The 18,239-nt window shown below is 37.7% G+C and overlaps 1 protein-coding gene across 1 annotated transcript in view; it reads right to left on the bottom strand.

Moving 5' to 3' along the window:
* Positions 1 to 18,239, bottom strand: part of LOC106882005 (dual oxidase) — a 58,796-nt gene that overhangs the window by 13,876 nt on the left and 26,681 nt on the right. Inside the window, exons 13-21 of the mRNA XM_014932549.3 lie at positions 18,003 to 18,121; positions 13,156 to 13,293; positions 11,065 to 11,193; positions 9,455 to 9,654; positions 7,582 to 7,767; positions 6,332 to 6,415; positions 4,518 to 4,653; positions 2,436 to 2,529; positions 502 to 677 (exon numbers count right to left, since the gene is read on the bottom strand). Of these exons, the coding sequence (XP_014788035.1) occupies positions 502 to 677; positions 2,436 to 2,529; positions 4,518 to 4,653; positions 6,332 to 6,415; positions 7,582 to 7,767; positions 9,455 to 9,654; positions 11,065 to 11,193; positions 13,156 to 13,293; positions 18,003 to 18,121 (1,262 nt within the window). The remainder of the gene's footprint in view (positions 1 to 501; positions 678 to 2,435; positions 2,530 to 4,517; positions 4,654 to 6,331; positions 6,416 to 7,581; positions 7,768 to 9,454; positions 9,655 to 11,064; positions 11,194 to 13,155; positions 13,294 to 18,002; positions 18,122 to 18,239) is intronic.

Below are 18,239 nucleotides of genomic sequence, written 5' to 3'. Positions count from 1 at the left end.
CTCACTGGATTGTTGTTAGTGGGATTTAACTCAGAATGTAGAGAATCAAGAGTTCTGCCCTACTAATTCATTCAATCCATCTTCCTTACGATAAAAAAATAATTATCATCATCAAAATTATAATAGCCCACCAGCTATTTACAACACCAGTGATTTGTTAATCACTCTTTTTCAATATGAGTAGAAGCAAAGTTTTCTAAACATGTGATAGATAGAGAATACTTGTAACTGATGTTGAACATATGCACAGAAAACCCATAACCAGCAATTTAACCACTGCTGCTGGACACTGGCTCTTACTGGTTCTATAATAAAAACTTGTTTAAAACAAGTCACCTAAATAAAAAACCTTGCATCAAAATTTTATGTTATATTCCAAATTTCAGCTAAATAATGAAATTATTTTACTCAATTCATCATTACTCTGAAAATCAAGTGAAACAAAGGCAGTGTCTATCAATGAAAATATGGTAAAAAGGGTGAAAAAAGAAAAAAACCCACCTTTCCAGTTTATTGATAGATTGCACATTTTGCTTATTTGTGGCGCTATTATATTACAAAACTCTTCAAAGTTTATGTAAGATTTATCTTCACTCGCAGTCTGTTTGATAAAAGAGTTCACCAAAGCATCAATCTCGTCATCTGTGAGTTCACATTTTCCCATGTCCAAAAGAGATCTGGAGATAAAAGAAAAAAAAAAATGAAGGAAAAGAAGTTAGAATAATTAAGCATAATGGAATTGAAGGCTTGTGATATCTGTGGAGTATCTCCTTCTCCCATTATAATTATTTCTGTAGTCTTAAGGATCTGGAACTCGAAGAAGAAGCTTACAAGCGGAGTGCACTTCAATAGTCGTTTATTTTTAGTTCTCTTTCATGTGGCTCGCTCCCAGTGACCATCTGTATGGCAGCGTGTGGTTCGTTATAGCTCTGTTCATGTGAGGTTCGTTACCTCTGGAGATAACAGTTGAAGTTAGAGCGAGATAAGAGTCCACTGTGAGCTGCCAGCTTCGCAGTGTTCCTCAGCGTAAGCAAGAAGGAAGAGAGAAACAGAATGTCTTAATTCTCCTGCTTAAAGAGTTGTTGCTGATGAGAGTCTCTCTGTCGTCGCATGCATGGCAAATGATTGCAGGCGAGATCTTGCTCCTGTCTCAGGCATGGTAATGGCTACCAGCGAGATCTCATACAAAATGGCACTGGCTTCTTGTGCCTCGCTACATAGGTCTCAATTTTAGAATATAAATTTTATAAGATATTAGCTTGGGAAAAAAGGTACCATAAAATATTGTACAAAAGAATTTTAGAGTCAGAAGATATAACACTTCTGCAAGTCAATGAGAGAGGGTCAAAGCTTAGTTTATGGTACTATGTTATCAATGATATCATGCCACCAATATTGCACTCTCTGGAGTCAAGACACATTTAACTTATTGATCCAACTTTCCTAGTAAGGATAGCCAAGTTGTTTCATAAAAAGTGACACACACACACACACATCATCATTTAATGTCTATTCTCCATGCTGAGATGAGTTGGATGGTTTGACAGGAGCTGGCCAGCTAGAGAGCTGCCTGGGATCCATTTGTATGTTTTAGCATGGTTTCTAGAGCTGAATGCCTTTCCTAATGCCAACCACTTTATAGTGTGTACTGGGTGCTTTTACACGGCATATATATTTAAATTCAAGAATTTTAATAACATAGGTAGTACCAGAAGTAATACAAAAGTGAATACAACTTATTAACTGATAAAGATTATTCGAATTGTCTGTATTAATAGAATGACTCGTTCTTAATATTAACACTTCTTGTTTTTCACTGACAGTATATGAAGGGCTCCAAGAAAAAGCAGCATGCAGTCATTGAGTTCTTAACAGAAAAGGGGTGCAAGCTGTCGAACATCTGAAGTATACAGGGAGTTTACAGAGATGACATCATCAACAAGGGCAAAGTGCACGAATGGATGAAGAAATTTAAAGACATGAAAACCAGTCAAACCATGGAGTGGAAGGCCACCAGCTGTGGCACCTGACCTGAATCACCAGCGAGTGGACAAATTGATTTTATATGGTCAAATAAGTCACAATTCATGAGCTTGCTGCACAACTGGGATGTGGTCACAAAGAATTCTAAAAGATGGAAGACTATAGGTATCAGAAAGTGTTTGCAAATTGGGTATCTTGGTAGCAGATACCGCATTTGAAGGAGAGAAGTATGGGTTCTGATCTGTTAGAAACCAATGAAAACCTTTTGTTTTCCTGACCTGGTGATAGGGGAAGAAACATGACCATATCTCTCTATGATCCAAAAAGGAAGTATCAGCCCACTGAATGGCATCACACCACTTCTCCAAGACCCTAAGAAGTTCAAGAGCCAGAGCAAAGCAAATTTCTTAGCAACATCATTATGCTTCAGACTGGAAAAAGAAATAACTTACTTGAACATTACCAAAATTTCAGATCTGTCCAGAGTTTCACTAGAATCCACATCATACATGCGAAATAACATCTTTAACTTGTCTGTGGCTGTACCTACAAAAATGGAAGTCAAGATAATCTTAGAACTTAGCCATACCTGCATCTTCTAAAAACGTGTACCCATTTCTATATGACAACTGGCTTCTTTGATTTTCAAGCTACATTAGTCCACATAAGGTTGTGGATTCAGTTTCTGAATGGGTGTTACGTCATGTACTTGAGCAAAGCACTTCATTCCACATGGCTCTAATCCATTCAGCCTGAGAACAAGTACTAGCTGACTGCTGGTGCAGCCCTCTTACCCACTGGCTGTCACATCCTCCATGTTTAACTGGATCAAGGATTGAAGGGCTATGATGGTATTTATGTGTCAAACAAACTCCAGTCAAAAATGTGCTTGACCAGTAGTGATTGTAGTAAACTCTATATTGTGAATGTATCTTTCATCCTGGGCAAGACATTAAACAATATCTGGTTGTGAGCCTCCACCTGGGGAATTTAGGGGTTTTGGGCAGTATGGTGTTACCCCTAAATAAATACTACTGCCAAGTCCACTCTGGCCTGGGGTGATTATATATATATAGGGCCCTACTTATGGGTTAAATAGCAAAAGATGGTCCTGTAGGGGAGTGTACATGACTCAGAGGGAAGCTGGCCACAAGACCTGTATCAGACAGGTCTACCTATACATTATTTACATTTGACGGATATTTGTCCTCATCTTGTTTGTTGTTAACACAATGTTTCGGCTGATATACCCTCCAGCCTTTATCAGGTGTCTTGGGGAAATTTCGAACCCTGGGTTCTCATTCCTCAGGTATTTTTCGATAATATTATTATCATTATTATTCAGGTTACTGCTTGGAATCGAACTTGGAATTTGGAAGTTAGTAGTCCGTGCTCTTAACTACTACGCCATATGCCTGTGGACAATTGTGGAGGGAATTTTAGGGCTTATAGATCTTATATTTTCCTATCCTTCCTGAATATCGGTTCCCATATGCTATAGATATCTACACTTGGTCTGCTTAGGAGGTTGTTGTGTCCTAGCATATGGGATTGAACTCGGAACCATGTGGTTGGAAAGAAAACTTCTTAATCACACAGCCACACATATTATCTATGGAAATTACTAATCATCGATAGTTATCTTTTTTTTTCAAATTGTCATTCTGCTCACTTGTGAAAGAAAAATGGAAATCATAAACTTGTGGGCCTCACCGAGGCGATGACTACGGACCGAGACCTTTGGAAATGGGCTGTGCGTGAGAAGACCCGGCAAGCCAAGTAAGATCGTTGCCAGTGCCCCTGGACTGGTTCTTGTGCGGGTGGCACATGAGATGCACCATTTTGAGCGTGGCCGTTGCCAGTACCGCCTGACTGGCTCCTGTAGGATTTTCGAGCGAGATCGTTGCCAGTGCCCCTGGACTGGCTTGTGCGGGTGGCACATAAAAGACACCATTTCGAGCGTGGCCGTTTTCGTGCGGGTGACACGTAAAAGCACCCACTACACTCTCTGAGTGGTTGGCGTTAGGAAGGGCATCCAGCTGTAGAAACTCTGCCAAATCAGACTGGAGCCTGGTGTTGCCATCCGGTTTCACCAGTCCTCAGTCAAATCGTCCAACCCATGCTAGCATGGTAAGCGGACGTTAAACGATGATGATGATGATGATGAAACTTGTTTTTCAACTTCGATGGCACAATTTGTTAGTCTATATTTTTGTTTTACCATACTAGTATGTGTTAGATGACTATTATTTAGGTGTTGTTTTACAGCTTAATACTTTCCTTGTTGCTAACCTTTACCCGTTTTACAAGTATGAGGCCTCTTATCTCGCACGTCTTAAAATGCATATAGCCAGTGGCTTAATCGGTACGGGGAAATGACAACATTGTTTTTAAGATTAGGATATTCAAAGGAGTGCCAAATATAAGCACACACACATACATACATACACACACACACACACAATAAGGCCTTGATTTCTTGTAACTAAAGAGAGGGTGGGGAGGAAAAATAAAGGAACTGATTGTTGACTTACCCTTTGTGAATAATGCAACAATGTTGAAAAAATCACGGAAGGAAATGTAATTTTTATTCCCAGTGTCAGCAAGACTAAACATTCGTTCAACAAATTCGGAGTCGGTTTTCATTGCCAAAGCTTCTGCAAATTCAGCCTAAATTTTGAAATTGTAAAAGACCAAAGAAAAAAAAAAAAAATGAATACATATATTTCAAATGAATAGACTGACATATTATCCTTAAAATCACATTAAGTGACACTAACAGAATTTTGTATGTTTTTGATTGGCTATTTACCAACACAAGGTCTTGGATTTTCAACTAAGTTCATTTTATCAGACAGAGTCAAATTGAACAAATCAAATTTTACAGCATGTTTCACTCTGAAATGCTAACCAAAGTCAGACGTATCTAATTCAACAGCATTGGATTACATACTATAATGACCTACACTCCTCTGGACTGATAAACAGTACCATTCCTGTCCAAATCTTTTCAATGTCCTCTTATGAGCCCCATATATCTCATACTAAATACTTTTTCCAATAAAATCTAGAAAGTGTTAATCTCTCTCTAAATCCTTCCCTATATTTTTTCTACAACACAAGGGCCTCTGTTGATCAAGGTTGACTATACCTCTACACATTTATGAACAGGCCAAATCAAGATTTTTTTGAACAAGGCTGCCAGGTGCTCTTACATGTAAATCTCCCTTTCTCCATGTCACTAATACTTATTTAAAAGAAAGACAGCAAACCTGACACCTGTGTGATTAGAAGACAAACAGACGCAGAAAATACAAGGCATCTTGCTTTGATCCCCAAACACTTATGTCTGTCCCCTGCCCTGGATTCATACTTTATTGGCTCAAAAAGGATAAAGAAAAAAAGCAATGTTGCCCCAGCACGATTTGAACTCAGAGTGCAGTGAGTCAAAACAAATACAAGGTGTTCAATGTTCTAATGATTCAGCCAATTCACTGCCTTTTTCTCCTCCATAAATATTTGCATAAGCTGTATAAACCACTGTTACCAGCTGTAACCCAATAAAGGAGCCTTTATGTGGTCATTTGGCCAACTAGAAATAACAGCCAACCCCAGTACATTTCTTTCAAGCCTGGTACTTATTCCATCAATCTCTTTTGCCAAACTGCTAAGTTACAGAGACATAAACACCATTTGTCAAATGGTGGTGGGAGACAAACACAGTCACAAAGACACATGCTCATAGAAACATATACAACAGGATTCTTTCAGTTTCTGTCTACCAAATCCACTCATAAGGATTTGGCTAGCTTGAGGCTATAGCAGAAGACACCCAAGGTGCCACATAATGGGACTGAACCCAGAACAACATGGTTGGGAAGCAAACTTTTTACCACACAATCATGCCTGCACCTACGTCAATATTTGTTTCAGAAATATGCCACTTTAACTTCTCAGATATTCTAAAGGCTATTTTACAGTCAATATATCACAGGGTGGAATAAAATGGATACAACTGGTGAAGCAATCACCAGCAGATGATAGAACTTGATATAATTTATCGACTGGCTCTTGTGCGGGTGGCACATAAAAGACACCATTTCGAGCGTGGCCGTTATCGTGTGAGTGACACGTAAAAGCACCCACTACACTCTCTGAGTGGTTGGCGTTAGGAAGGGCATCCAGCTGTAGAAACTCTGCCAAATCAGATTGGAGGCTGGTGTTGCCATCCGGTTTCACCAGTCATCAGTCAAATCGTCCAACCCATGCTAGCATGGAAAGCGGACGTTAAACGATGATGATGATGATGATGATGATTATCTTCATCAACACTAGAAAATATACTTACTTTTGACATCTCAAAGTCCAGCATCTCTTTAGAGTGGTGCATCTGTTTTTTATCCAAATTAGGATCATAATCTAAATGAAATGCCTGAAAACAAAAGAAAGTTTTGAAGTATGTATGTATGTATGTACATGCAATGGTATATGGAGCCCAATTACAACAACAGCCAGCTATTGCCAGCAAAGGTTTTGGATGCCAACTCTGTGCAAGACATTGTAGATCTTTGGCTGGGCTAGAAAGTCACATTCGATCACAACACCGTTAAGTTAAGCTTCATGCAATGGCCATACTCAATAACGAGGGGGCAGCCATCACATATATATATATATATATATATATATGAGAGAGATAGGTATAGTTACTTCATGAAGCACTGTCATATTTTTAATATTTTTTAAAGTCAAAACAATGCAAGCAATAAAAGATTAATAATATAGGTTGACAGTGGGTACTTTTGCCTGGTACTGTACTTTGTTTCAGGATTAGAACTCCTTTAGGATATTTATGGAGAGAAAGTGTTGACAACTGATTTCTCTGTTCTGTCGGGTCTGTTTTTAATGTGATGAAATTTAAAATATTGAAATTCAATTTTCTTTTATCATCTACTCCAAAGGGAAAAGCAGTGCCTTTACTCTTAACAGGACTTCTGGGGCTGATGGGAGAGAGAAAGATATCCTCAAACCAGAGGCTCAAGTGGTGATGTGGCAGAACAAGTCTACTACCTAAGTAGGCCATGGAGAGATTTGAACACAGAACTCTCAATGAGCCAGAAATAAAAAAGGAGTTGGAGTAACACAAAGCATTCAATCTGATGTTCATATGATTCTGCTAATTAACTGTACCAGAACTGGTGCTTTTTAATGACTCTTAAAAGAGGAAAGACAAAGTTGACCTCAGCAGGATTTAAACTGAATGCAAAATGTCAGCCAAATATCAACAGGTATTTTAGCCAACAACTATCAACTTGCCCCTTAAATCCAGTGATGAAGTGAAGTAATTTCAGGAAATCATTGTGCATGTTGAAGCTTTTCTTTCCATCAGCTAGAAGATCAACAGTTTGAAGCATATAGTTTTAATATAATACCATATCAGTCATATTACTCATGATAAACTACTTATTCCAGAACTGGGATACACAGACATTAAATATCGAGAATTTTCTCAGAAGTTCCTAAAGACAGTTGAAACTTTGCCATCTTTAGAAAACAAAAGCACCTGAAAAAAATCACATTAATAACAATTCAATTTCTAACCTCAGAAAAGACATTCTTGAGGAATTTTTCCAAAAGTTTCTTTCTCTTCTTCCTTGTAATAGCTGAAGACAACAGCTCTTTCTGCTTCGTATAGTGCCAGGTGACTTTTTTACCATTTCTTTTTATGCCACTGTCTGTTTCTTCAGCAAACCTTAAACGGTCCTGTTCTGTTTTAAATTGCAGAATCTGTGAGAAAAATAAGACTTATTTACTCTTAAAAAGTCATTTCAGGTAAAATAAAAATTAACGGTTTGTTGTTTTGGATGTTAGTGTGTTGCCTCTAATAAAGCATTTAGTATATACTTAGCACAAAGATCAGTGTCTGTAAATAGCCATGTATTTTTTGTGTTATGGTATATATATATTATTATATATATTAACTATATATATATATTAGCCATGTATTTATATTAGCCATGTATTAACCATGTATTTTTTGTGTTATGGTATATATATTAACTATATTTATTGTTAAAATAGGGTTCATAAGTAAAATTATAATGTAAAGTCTATAAAGGACTGAATTCAGTTTGCAAAATTTTAGTCTTGTAATGTCCCTTTACAAATGTATAATGTATTAAAATTACTGGATAAGGAAACTCAAAATTTATGAGACATGTCAACCTAGAGTCCAGCTGTGTTCTCATGTCAAATCAATCTTTTTATATTCTGCTAAAAAGCAACTCTGATAATTACTTCCCATCATAACCTGTTGGAATACATCCTTTGAGTATCTCAGTATGTCAATAATATTTGAATTCATAACGAGTCAATTTATGATAACATGAATGCATGTCTAAGATTTAACCATTACCAAAGGAATTTCAATAAGACATCCTAAAGGCTATAGTTGGAATTATGAAACCATTTTGCTTTGAAGTAGTTGCTTCATCCTAGGTCAAGATTTATCAAGTAGACCCATAATCATAGACAACCCAGTTGTGACCTTCTTGTCATTTTAAGGATAAGTAGGCACTGTGTTATTTGATGTATTCATAAGGCAGTTTGATTGGAGGGAAATTTGGCAGCCGTGTCTTGTAGATTGAACAGAGGTGGCTCTCTAGCAATGCTTATTAGTTGCAGGCTACATTGCAACGATTGGGTTACTTGCAGTTTCAGACTAACAGAACATGGGGCCAAAAACCAACTGAAAAAAAAAAAACAAAGCATTTAGCTTAACAATAAAATATACTCAAATTCAAAGAATTCTTAAAATATAGCTATGAGTGAACTCAGTAATGTCCTAAAACATCAGAATATTGATGTTGTTGTGAGACAAGACTGAGATGAATGAAGAAGAAAAACAGAGCAAAGTTAACTTTACTTCAATTGTTTCTAATTCTTGTTCAATGGAAAAAACAGAAGATTTTCACCACAAGATCTTTAGCAAAAGTTTAGTTCTAGGTATATAAAAGTTTGAGCCATCAAATCTCTCCAAACAATATCAATAAGGAAACCTCTATGCAAATCTGTTAGAAGAAGTAACCAAATTTTCTTCAAATCACACTATAAAGTTGTTTTATTAAAAAAAAATACAAAAGGAGCACATTGGATAATGTAGTCCTGGATACACTGTCTGAATAAAATAAAGTATGGTCAAGGATGCAGTACTTTTGACCAAAGGTCTTCTTGATCAGAGCTGATATGGAGTCAATAATATGCCAATACCAAAAGACATAAAACTTCAATTTCTCTCTTAGGTTATTTTTACTTATTTCTCTGTTTAATTTAACTATGACTAACTTGGTTTTTTTTTTGACAAGAAACTAAAAACCAACATGACACTGCAAAGAGTAGACAAGACTAAAAACAAATGTGAAAGCTGTCGAAAATTGTTAGTAGATAAAATAAAAAAATAGATAAAGCTATTTACTAAATCATATGATCTTGGTACTTTAATGAGGAGAAATGTACAGCCCCTGTTGACTGCAAGAGTTATGTCAATATCATCCATGTCTTGAAAGCATAAAGTCCGAATTCTTTTACCATTTTCCCACATGTCTATTGTAGCACTTTCACGAAATAAAATTTCTAGCGCAGTTGAAGACTCTGGATGTTCAATCCATTCCAAGACTGTTAATAAAAATAAAGAAAAACCGAGGTATAGAGTATAAACATTTGACAAAACTAAAAGAAGTTTTAACTTTAAAAGTAACATCCTTTATATTCATGAAAGCATTTGAAAGCTCGTTACACATTATCAAAATATTTTCTTGTGAATTAGCAATAAAAAGCCATAGGAATTTTTACAATAAAATTGATATATTTATATGAACTTTCACAATAAACATCACTTAAATTCAATATTACTAACATTTATTTTTTATAAATAATTTTTATCATACATGGCTCAAATGTTAAAGAAAAGCTTTCATTCTCCTTTAGTGAGAATATTGTAATGGTGAATTGGTAGAGACATGAGAACTATGGAGAAAATGTCTAGCTATAACCAGCTACACTCCTTTACATTCTGAGTTCAAATTCTTCCAAAATTGATCTGGCCTTTTATCTTCCTGAAGGTTGCTAAAGTAACAGTCAAGAAATGAGGAGATTCAGATCAACTATAATCACCACCACTACAAGATATATAGCTTTCTATCGATGGAGAAATCGATATAATATTGCAACAATTTTATTAAAAATCATTAAATATAGCATAAAAACTTCTTCAATAACTCAAAATGAATTTTAACTAAACTCTACTCATATAAATTGTTTTAATCCTATAGGACCTATGCCATCGAAGCTTAATTTTATTGGAACTGAGATACATTCCACCATGTTACATATGATATCTTTAACTTCATTATCTTTGGTAGGTCCCAGATTTTATGTGTCTGCCATTGACATCAATGCAGTTGAATGGTCTTCATTCTCTGTCGGTGTACAAGGTCTCCAAAATATAATATCTGATATGGCCTGGTGTTCAGCATGATAAGATTAGCCAGCAAAGTCTACTCTACATTGAACAACCAAGTAGAAATGAGTGGAATGTGTCCACAAAACTCTTTGGTCTTGTATTCATACTACAATATGTTTAGAGTCTACATGGGTTGCATGTACTACCAAAGGCAATCTTGAAAATTCTTCAAAATAGAGAATTCTCTCTACATATGTTCTGAAGAAGGCCAATCTTGGTGACTTTGAGATATTTAACTGTCAGATGTTGTGAAGTTTATTATAGCTGACGTACTGAACCAGACACCCACCATCGATTATGATGACAAGGATTCCAGTTGATTCAATAAATGGAACAGCCTACATGCGAAACATGCCCTTGACATAGTTCTCAGTTTCCATCTGCCAAATCCACAAGCTTTGTGGCCCAAGGTTGTAGTGGAAGACACTTGCCCAATGTGCCATGCAGTGGGGCTGAACCCAGAACCATGTGGCTAGGAAGCAAACTTCTTACTAGACAGCCATGTATATTTAATGATTAAATGAGTATCTAAATACATTGTAAACAGATATTTGATTCATTACCTCTGTAGACATTTTGAGTCGTATCTTGTAGCGTCTCAACAGAATGGTTACTTTTCGTGAACTGATTCTTCAATTTATTCGTATAACATCTTTTATACCATCCCAGTGTGTAGGTCAAGAGAAGGAATACTATAAAAAGGTTTCAAAAATCAAAATTAGTCAAAGAAAAATTTTAGTAACAGATATCAATATTTTTATTAGAAAGATTAGGGGTTGGGGGTTGGGGGGGGGGGGGTAATCATGTAGTCAGGGAAAACGGGAACTCTTATCCTGCTTTTAGAAAGCTTCTAAGTATCATGAAACAGAAATTTGGTCTAAATGCTTGCAATAGAACGGACTATACTAAATCAGACAAAAGGTTCCAAATGGTGGTGTTAAACTGGATAATGGATTAGGTCCATCACCCAAATAAGCCATGGTATGATTTGAACATAGAATAGAAAGGGCAGGAACAAATACTGGAAAGCATCAGGTCCTATTGTCTTACAGTTCTAGCAATCCACCATCCTGAATAGCTTCTGTTTTTTTTTTTTTTTAAATCGACCCTCAAAGGATGAAAGGCAAAGTTGACATTGGTGGAATTTGAACTTAGAGCATAGAGAGTCACAAAAAAAGCCTCAAGGAATTCTAATGACAGCCAATTCACTGCATTAATCTCTTAGTTTCCCAAAGAGACCTAAATGAGTTTGTAATATTGTCTCAAAATTTTCTTAGTTATTTTACACATATGGCTATATGATTAAAATGTTCTCAACCATTTGGTTCTAGATTCAATCCTTGTGTGGAGGCATGTAACTTAGGGTCAGAGCATTGGACATGTGATCACAAGATTGTGGTTTCAATTCTTGGAACAGGTGACAGATTGTGTTCTTGAGTAAAACACTTCACTTCATGTTGCTCCAGTCCACTCAGCTGGCAAAAATGAGTAACCCTGCAACAGCCTGGTGTCCCATCCAGGAGTGGGGTGGGGAATATATGCACTATGGAAGCTGGGAAACAGGCCCTATGGCTCTATAGGGCTCAGAGAGGAGATTTATCCCTAACCTATTATTCTATCCAATACTATAGAATGATACTATGAACAGGTGACTTGATTTAAAGGTAATGATTTAATAGGTTTACCTTAAATTAGGGGACATGAGAAAATTTTAAGCCTTCAAAAGTAGAACTAGTCATTACATATTTTTTAGATTATAAAGTTAGTTACACATTAAAAATTTAATAGAATGTGAAGGGAATATAAATAGTGGTGCCTTTATTTTAACCCCACATGTCAAAATAAAATTATTGAAAAAAATTGTATAAATTCATGTACAATAGCTAAGCTTATTCTTCCACTTTCGGCTTACTGTTCTCAAAATTTGTATTTTTTCTGATGGGTACACCTCTGTGACAGCTTTTGCAGTTGTACCATCCTTGCAATTTTGCTTCAATTCACTCATTTGGTTACGTGTCATATACTTGATTAGAAAACAACAATCTGATATCATTTAAAAAAAAAATGTATGGTATGATCATTATCCATAATTTCCAAATGAATTCTCTGTAAGTCAAAATTTGAAATGACTAGATTTAGGCAATATTAGAGAGCCAATGAAAAACATGTGATGCAATATAATAATGAAGATGCACCAGAATAGGTTTCAAGTCAGATGAAAAGCTCAAGAATCAACAGCATTGAATATTTTAATCAACAATTCTCAAGTCATAATTATTAGATTTTGTTGATTAATGAACTTAAATGATTATTTGCAATGCTATTTCACCATTTTTCTATATTTCATGCAGTATGGCTTCTTATTTCAGCAAGTGTTTGTTTAACCCTACCCACCAAGTCTATCTTGGTCCAGTAGCCATATAGTCAAAGGTATTCTAGCCATGACAATCCCATAGTATTTTCAGTCATAATCTGTCATGAACCGCATTATTTGACATGCCAGATGGTAGAACATGGTTAGAGTGAGATTTAACTGCTAATTCCATCAGGTTAGTGACTATACAAAGGCTCCTTTAATGACACTAAGCACATTTACTACAAGGCTAGCATTAGAAAGTTCTATATAGAGAATATGATTGAATATGAATACTAACTGCCAGGAATTAATGCGATTCCAATCCATGTGGCAATGAAAGAGATTTCACTTCCAGAGAAAAAGTTAAATCCATGTAAATCAGGACATGTTTCTAGGTTTGACTCATTGACTGGCAAAGGTGGCGGACATCGACGAGCTGAAAAAAAAATGGTTTTAAAATTGTATTAAATAGATGGATTGCAATGTATTAAATAGATGGATTACACAACCCAACAGGTATTTTGTTGGTAGGATATTTTTACCTGCTTTGGAGATTTAATTTTTTGATATGCTAATTCCTAAAATGAAATCCATCACATCTTAATTTCAAGATACTGATATTTGCCAATAATCAATGGGGCACACGCATGGACTTTAAGATGGTCAGTTGTCTCCTGGGGCAACAAAATACACCAAATATCCATGTCTTATGTGTATTAGAAAGGGCATCCAGCTGTAGAAACTCTGCCAAAACAGATTGGAGCCTGGTGTAGCCATCTGGTTCACCAGTCCTCAGTCAAATCATCCAACCCATGCTAGCATGGAAAGCGGATGTTAAACGACAATGATGATGATGATGATCTCAAACAACATAGAATTCATTCTAAAATCCTAAAGCTGTCTGGGTATCTGCCAATAATTTAAGAAAAGTCAAAGGTGACTCAGTGGGAGATTCTAATGTGGTAGACAGATGCTCCGGGCAAGAGTTTATATCTTTGTCTTTTGAAGGCGAGATAAGAGTTAACGTGTTGTAACACATTTAATCCTTAAGCCCAACAGGGATTATAAAATGAATATAAACAATATATAATAAATATTCTTCCTGTTTTAATACCACCTCTCTGTAGTTTGTGGCAAGCTTATTAACTATTTTGAGTGATCATGTTCTCAATCTTTATTCATGTCTCTGTCATACATATTTTATACAAGGTTTCAACCATGTTTTCACGTTCTTAAAGTTTAATTTTTAATCTAGGTGTAGGTATGGCAGTGTAGTAAGAAGCTTGCTTCCCAACCACATGGTTCTAGGTTCAGTCCCACTGCATGGCACCTTGGGTAAGTGTCTTCCACTATAGCCTCAGGCTGACCAAAGCTTTGTGAGTGGATTTGATAGATGGAAACTGAAAGAAGCCCATCATGTATATATCTGTCTTTGTGTCTGTGTTTGTCCCCCCTCCTCCCCCATCACCACTTGACAACTGTTGTTGGTGTGTTTATGTCCCCACAACTTAGCGGGATAGTATAAGTACAGGCTTTAAAAATAAATAAGTACTGGAGTCAATTCATTCGACCAAAAATTGAAGGCAGTGCCCCAGCATGGCTGCAGTCTAATGACTGAAACAAAAGATAAAAGACATGCATAACTGTATGACTAAACAGTTCATTTTCCAGCTATGTGTCTTTGGGCTTTTGTCTCCCTGTGTGACATCTCCAGTACCTTCAACTCTTTCCTCAGCTTAATTAATACTTTATGAGTGGGACATGGATTTGGAAACTGAAAGCTCATGTGTGTATTCATTTATAATTCTAAATCATCATCATTGCTTAACGTCTGCTTCCCATGCTAGCATGGGTTGGACGATTTGACTGAGGGCTGGCAAGCCAGATGGCTGCACCAGGCTCCAATCTGATCTGGCAGAGTTTCTACAGCTGGATGCCCTTCCCAACGCCAACCACTCCGAGAGTGTAATGGGTGTTCTTACGTGCCACCAGCACGAGGGCCAGTCACATGGTACTGACAACGGCCACACTCAAAAAGGTGTTTTTTACGTGCCACATGTCGGGAGCCAGTCCAGCGGCACTGGCAACGACCTCGCTTGAATGATTTTCTAACGTGCCACCAGCACAAGTGCTAGAAGGCAACGCTGGTAACGGTTACGCTCAAATGGTGCTATTTATTGGCCACTAACATGGAAGCCAGACAGCTGCTCTGGCAATGAACATGCTCGGACAGTGCTGTTAGTGCTCCACTGGCACAGGTGCCAGTCATCAAGTATGGTTCAATTACGATTTCACTTGCCCCAATGTTTAATAAACATACACTTAATCTTGCTGTGCAAACAGACTATGGCTAAAACAATGGGGGCTATCTCTACAGAATAATCGAACCTATGATGAACCAGCAATGTCCATACAAAACTAGACCAGCTTTTTTTGCAGTTTATTGTGTAGCAAGAGAATAATTTCAACTATTCATAAAAAATGCTACAAGTAACTTACTAATTTTACTGTCTTGTATTTCAGTATATTCATGGAAACATAAACACCCCACCACTCATAAAAAAAAACTAAAGTACCGATAATATGCTTACACATGTAATTCATTAGTAGTTATAAGCTACTGTCTCTTTCCCCCCTCCTTCTGTACAACAAATGAAGAAGACATTCCTGATAAACCAGCAATAACCAGTTGAAAGTAATCAAATCATTTTCCAGGACATTTAGCAAAGAAATCCCTGTCACTTATCCACAACAATGTCAATATTTTGTAAACATTCACATGTAATCTTATATATAATTTATCTACACACGTGCTGACTCATATGAATCATCATCATTGTTCAAAATTCACTTTTCCATGCTAGCATGAACCAGACAGAATTTGTTGGAGCAGATTTTCTATAGCTAGATACCTTTCCTGTCACTAACTCGTCTCTTGGGGTGTGTGAATGCGTGTGTGTACACACATACACACACTCATCACTAAGTGTGACTAAGGGTGCTGACGCACCTACATTGCTAGAAATAAGAGTTAAAATACTCTTAATGCTGTAGGAAGAGTGTAGATGCAAATGAAACTAGACATCTAGTCTGGGTATTTTGGAGTCGGCATGGAGCAGATGCTTCTCCTGTTAGCATGTATGCATCTGCACTCTTCCAACAGCATTAAGAACATTTTAACTTATTTCTAGCAATGTAGGGGCATCAGCAGCCTTAGTTACACTTAGTGACAATTGAATTTTTCCTTCATGGTATCACATTGTGCTTAGCTGCTTATATATATATATATATATAGATATATGTAATTGATGTATGTGACAACTGTTCATGCAAGGGCGGTCACCAATTGTAATCAATACCTGTTATGGTGGAATGTCAGGTAGGCTAATATCCCACATATCCCAGAAACAGCTGTAAGACTATCTTTCTCTTTATAAATGTCCTATAAATTCCACGCAGCCTTGGTTTTGTTGTCTCATTTTATTTAACATATATATATATATATATATGTTGTGAGCCCCATGCTGGTAGCATGTGAAAAGTACCATCTGAACGTAGCTGATGCCAGTGCCACTTTGACTAACTTCCGTGCCTGTGGCACATAAAAAGCACCATCTGATCATGGTCGCTTCCAGCTCATCTGGTCCCTGTGCCGGTGGCACGTAAATAGCACCCACTACACTCTCAGATTGGTTGGTGTTTGGAAGGACATCCAGTTGTAGAAACACTGCCAGATCAGATTGAGGCTTGGTGCAGCCTCCTGGCTTCCCAGACCCCAATCGAACCATCCAAGCCATGCCAGCATAGAAAACGGACATTAAACGATCATCATCATCATCATCATCATCGTTTAACGTCCGCTTTCCATGCTAGCATGGGTTGGACGATTTGACTGAGGACTGGTGAAAGCGGATGGCAACACCAGGCTCCAGTCTGATTTGGCAGAGTTTCTACAGCTGGATGCCCTTCCTAACGCCAACCACTCAGAGAGTGTAGTGGGTGCTTTTACGTGTCACCCGCACGAAAACGGCCACGCTCGAAATGGTGTCTTTTATGTGCCACCCGCACAAGCCAGTCCAGGGGCACTGGCAACGATCTCGCTCGAAAATCCTACAGGAGCCAGTCAGGCGGTACTGGCAACGGCCACGCTCAAAATGGTGCATCTCATGTGCCACCCGCACAAGAACCAGTCCAGGGGCACTGGCAACGATCTTACTTGGCTTGCCGGGTCTTCTCACGCACAGCCCATTTCCAAAGGTCTCGGTCCGTAGTCATCGCCTCGGTGAGGCCCAATGTACGAAGGTCTTGCCTCACCACCTCAGCCCAGGTCTTCCTGGGCCTACCTCTTCCACGGGTTCCCTCAACTGTTAGGGTGTGGCACTTTTTCACGCAGCTATCCTCCTCCATTCTCACCACATGTCCATACCAGCGCAATCGTCTCTCTTGCACGCCACAACTGATGCTTCTAATGTTCAGCTTTTCTCTCAAGATACTTACACTCTGACGGGTATTCACATTGACATTACACATCCAACGGAGCATACTGGCTTCATTCCTTGCGAGCTTACGTATGTCCTCAGCAGTTACAGCCCATGTTTCACTGCCATGTAGCATGGTTGTTCGTACGCATGCGTCATACAGTCTGCCTTTTACTCTGAGTGAGAGTCCCTTTGTCGCCAGCAGGGGTAAGAGCTCTCTAAACTTTGCCCAGGCTATTCTTATTCTAGCAGCTACACTTTCAGCGCACCCACCCCCACTACTAACTTGGTCGCCCAGATAGCGGAAGCTATCGACTACCTCTAGTTTTTCACCCTGGAATGAGATAGAAGTTGTTTCCTGTTTGTTTGCAGTCTTTATTGCACCTGAACATCTGCCACAAACAAAAACTAACTTGCTAGTTAACCTGCCTTTGATGTTGCTGCACCTCTTATGTGTCCATAGCTTGCACCGGGTACATCTTATAGAGTTACTACCTACTCCTTTTCTACATACTGAGCAGGGCCATCTACCTGAAGGGGTTTGTACTGCATAGCTGTGAGGTTAAGAAGTTTGCTTCCCAACTCCACGGTGTTGGGTTCAGATTATATAATCCATGAGAAGTATAATGAAACTTATAAATGCCAAAAAAAAAAAAAAGCAGCATACATAGAGATCTGATGAATACATTATCTTGCAGGGAATCTTTTTTAATCTTTGCAACATGGTGAATTATAGAACTCATTGTAATATTTCGAATATTTGCAATTTCTTCCTCCGTAAATAACCTGTAAAATAAATAAATAAATAAATAAATAAATAAGATAGATAGATAGATAGGTAGGTAGATAGGTAGGTAAATAGGCAAGTAGGTACATAGATAGGCAGAGAGATAAATAGGAATTC

This window comes from Octopus bimaculoides, chromosome 6, assembly GCF_046866305.1.
Source record: "Octopus bimaculoides isolate indiv1 chromosome 6, ASM4686630v1, whole genome shotgun sequence".
In the NCBI taxonomy this organism is placed as follows: domain Eukaryota; kingdom Metazoa; phylum Mollusca; class Cephalopoda; order Octopoda; family Octopodidae; genus Octopus; species Octopus bimaculoides.
Note: the sequence above shows the minus strand (reverse complement) of the source record. Positions and strands in the feature narration are given on the sequence as shown.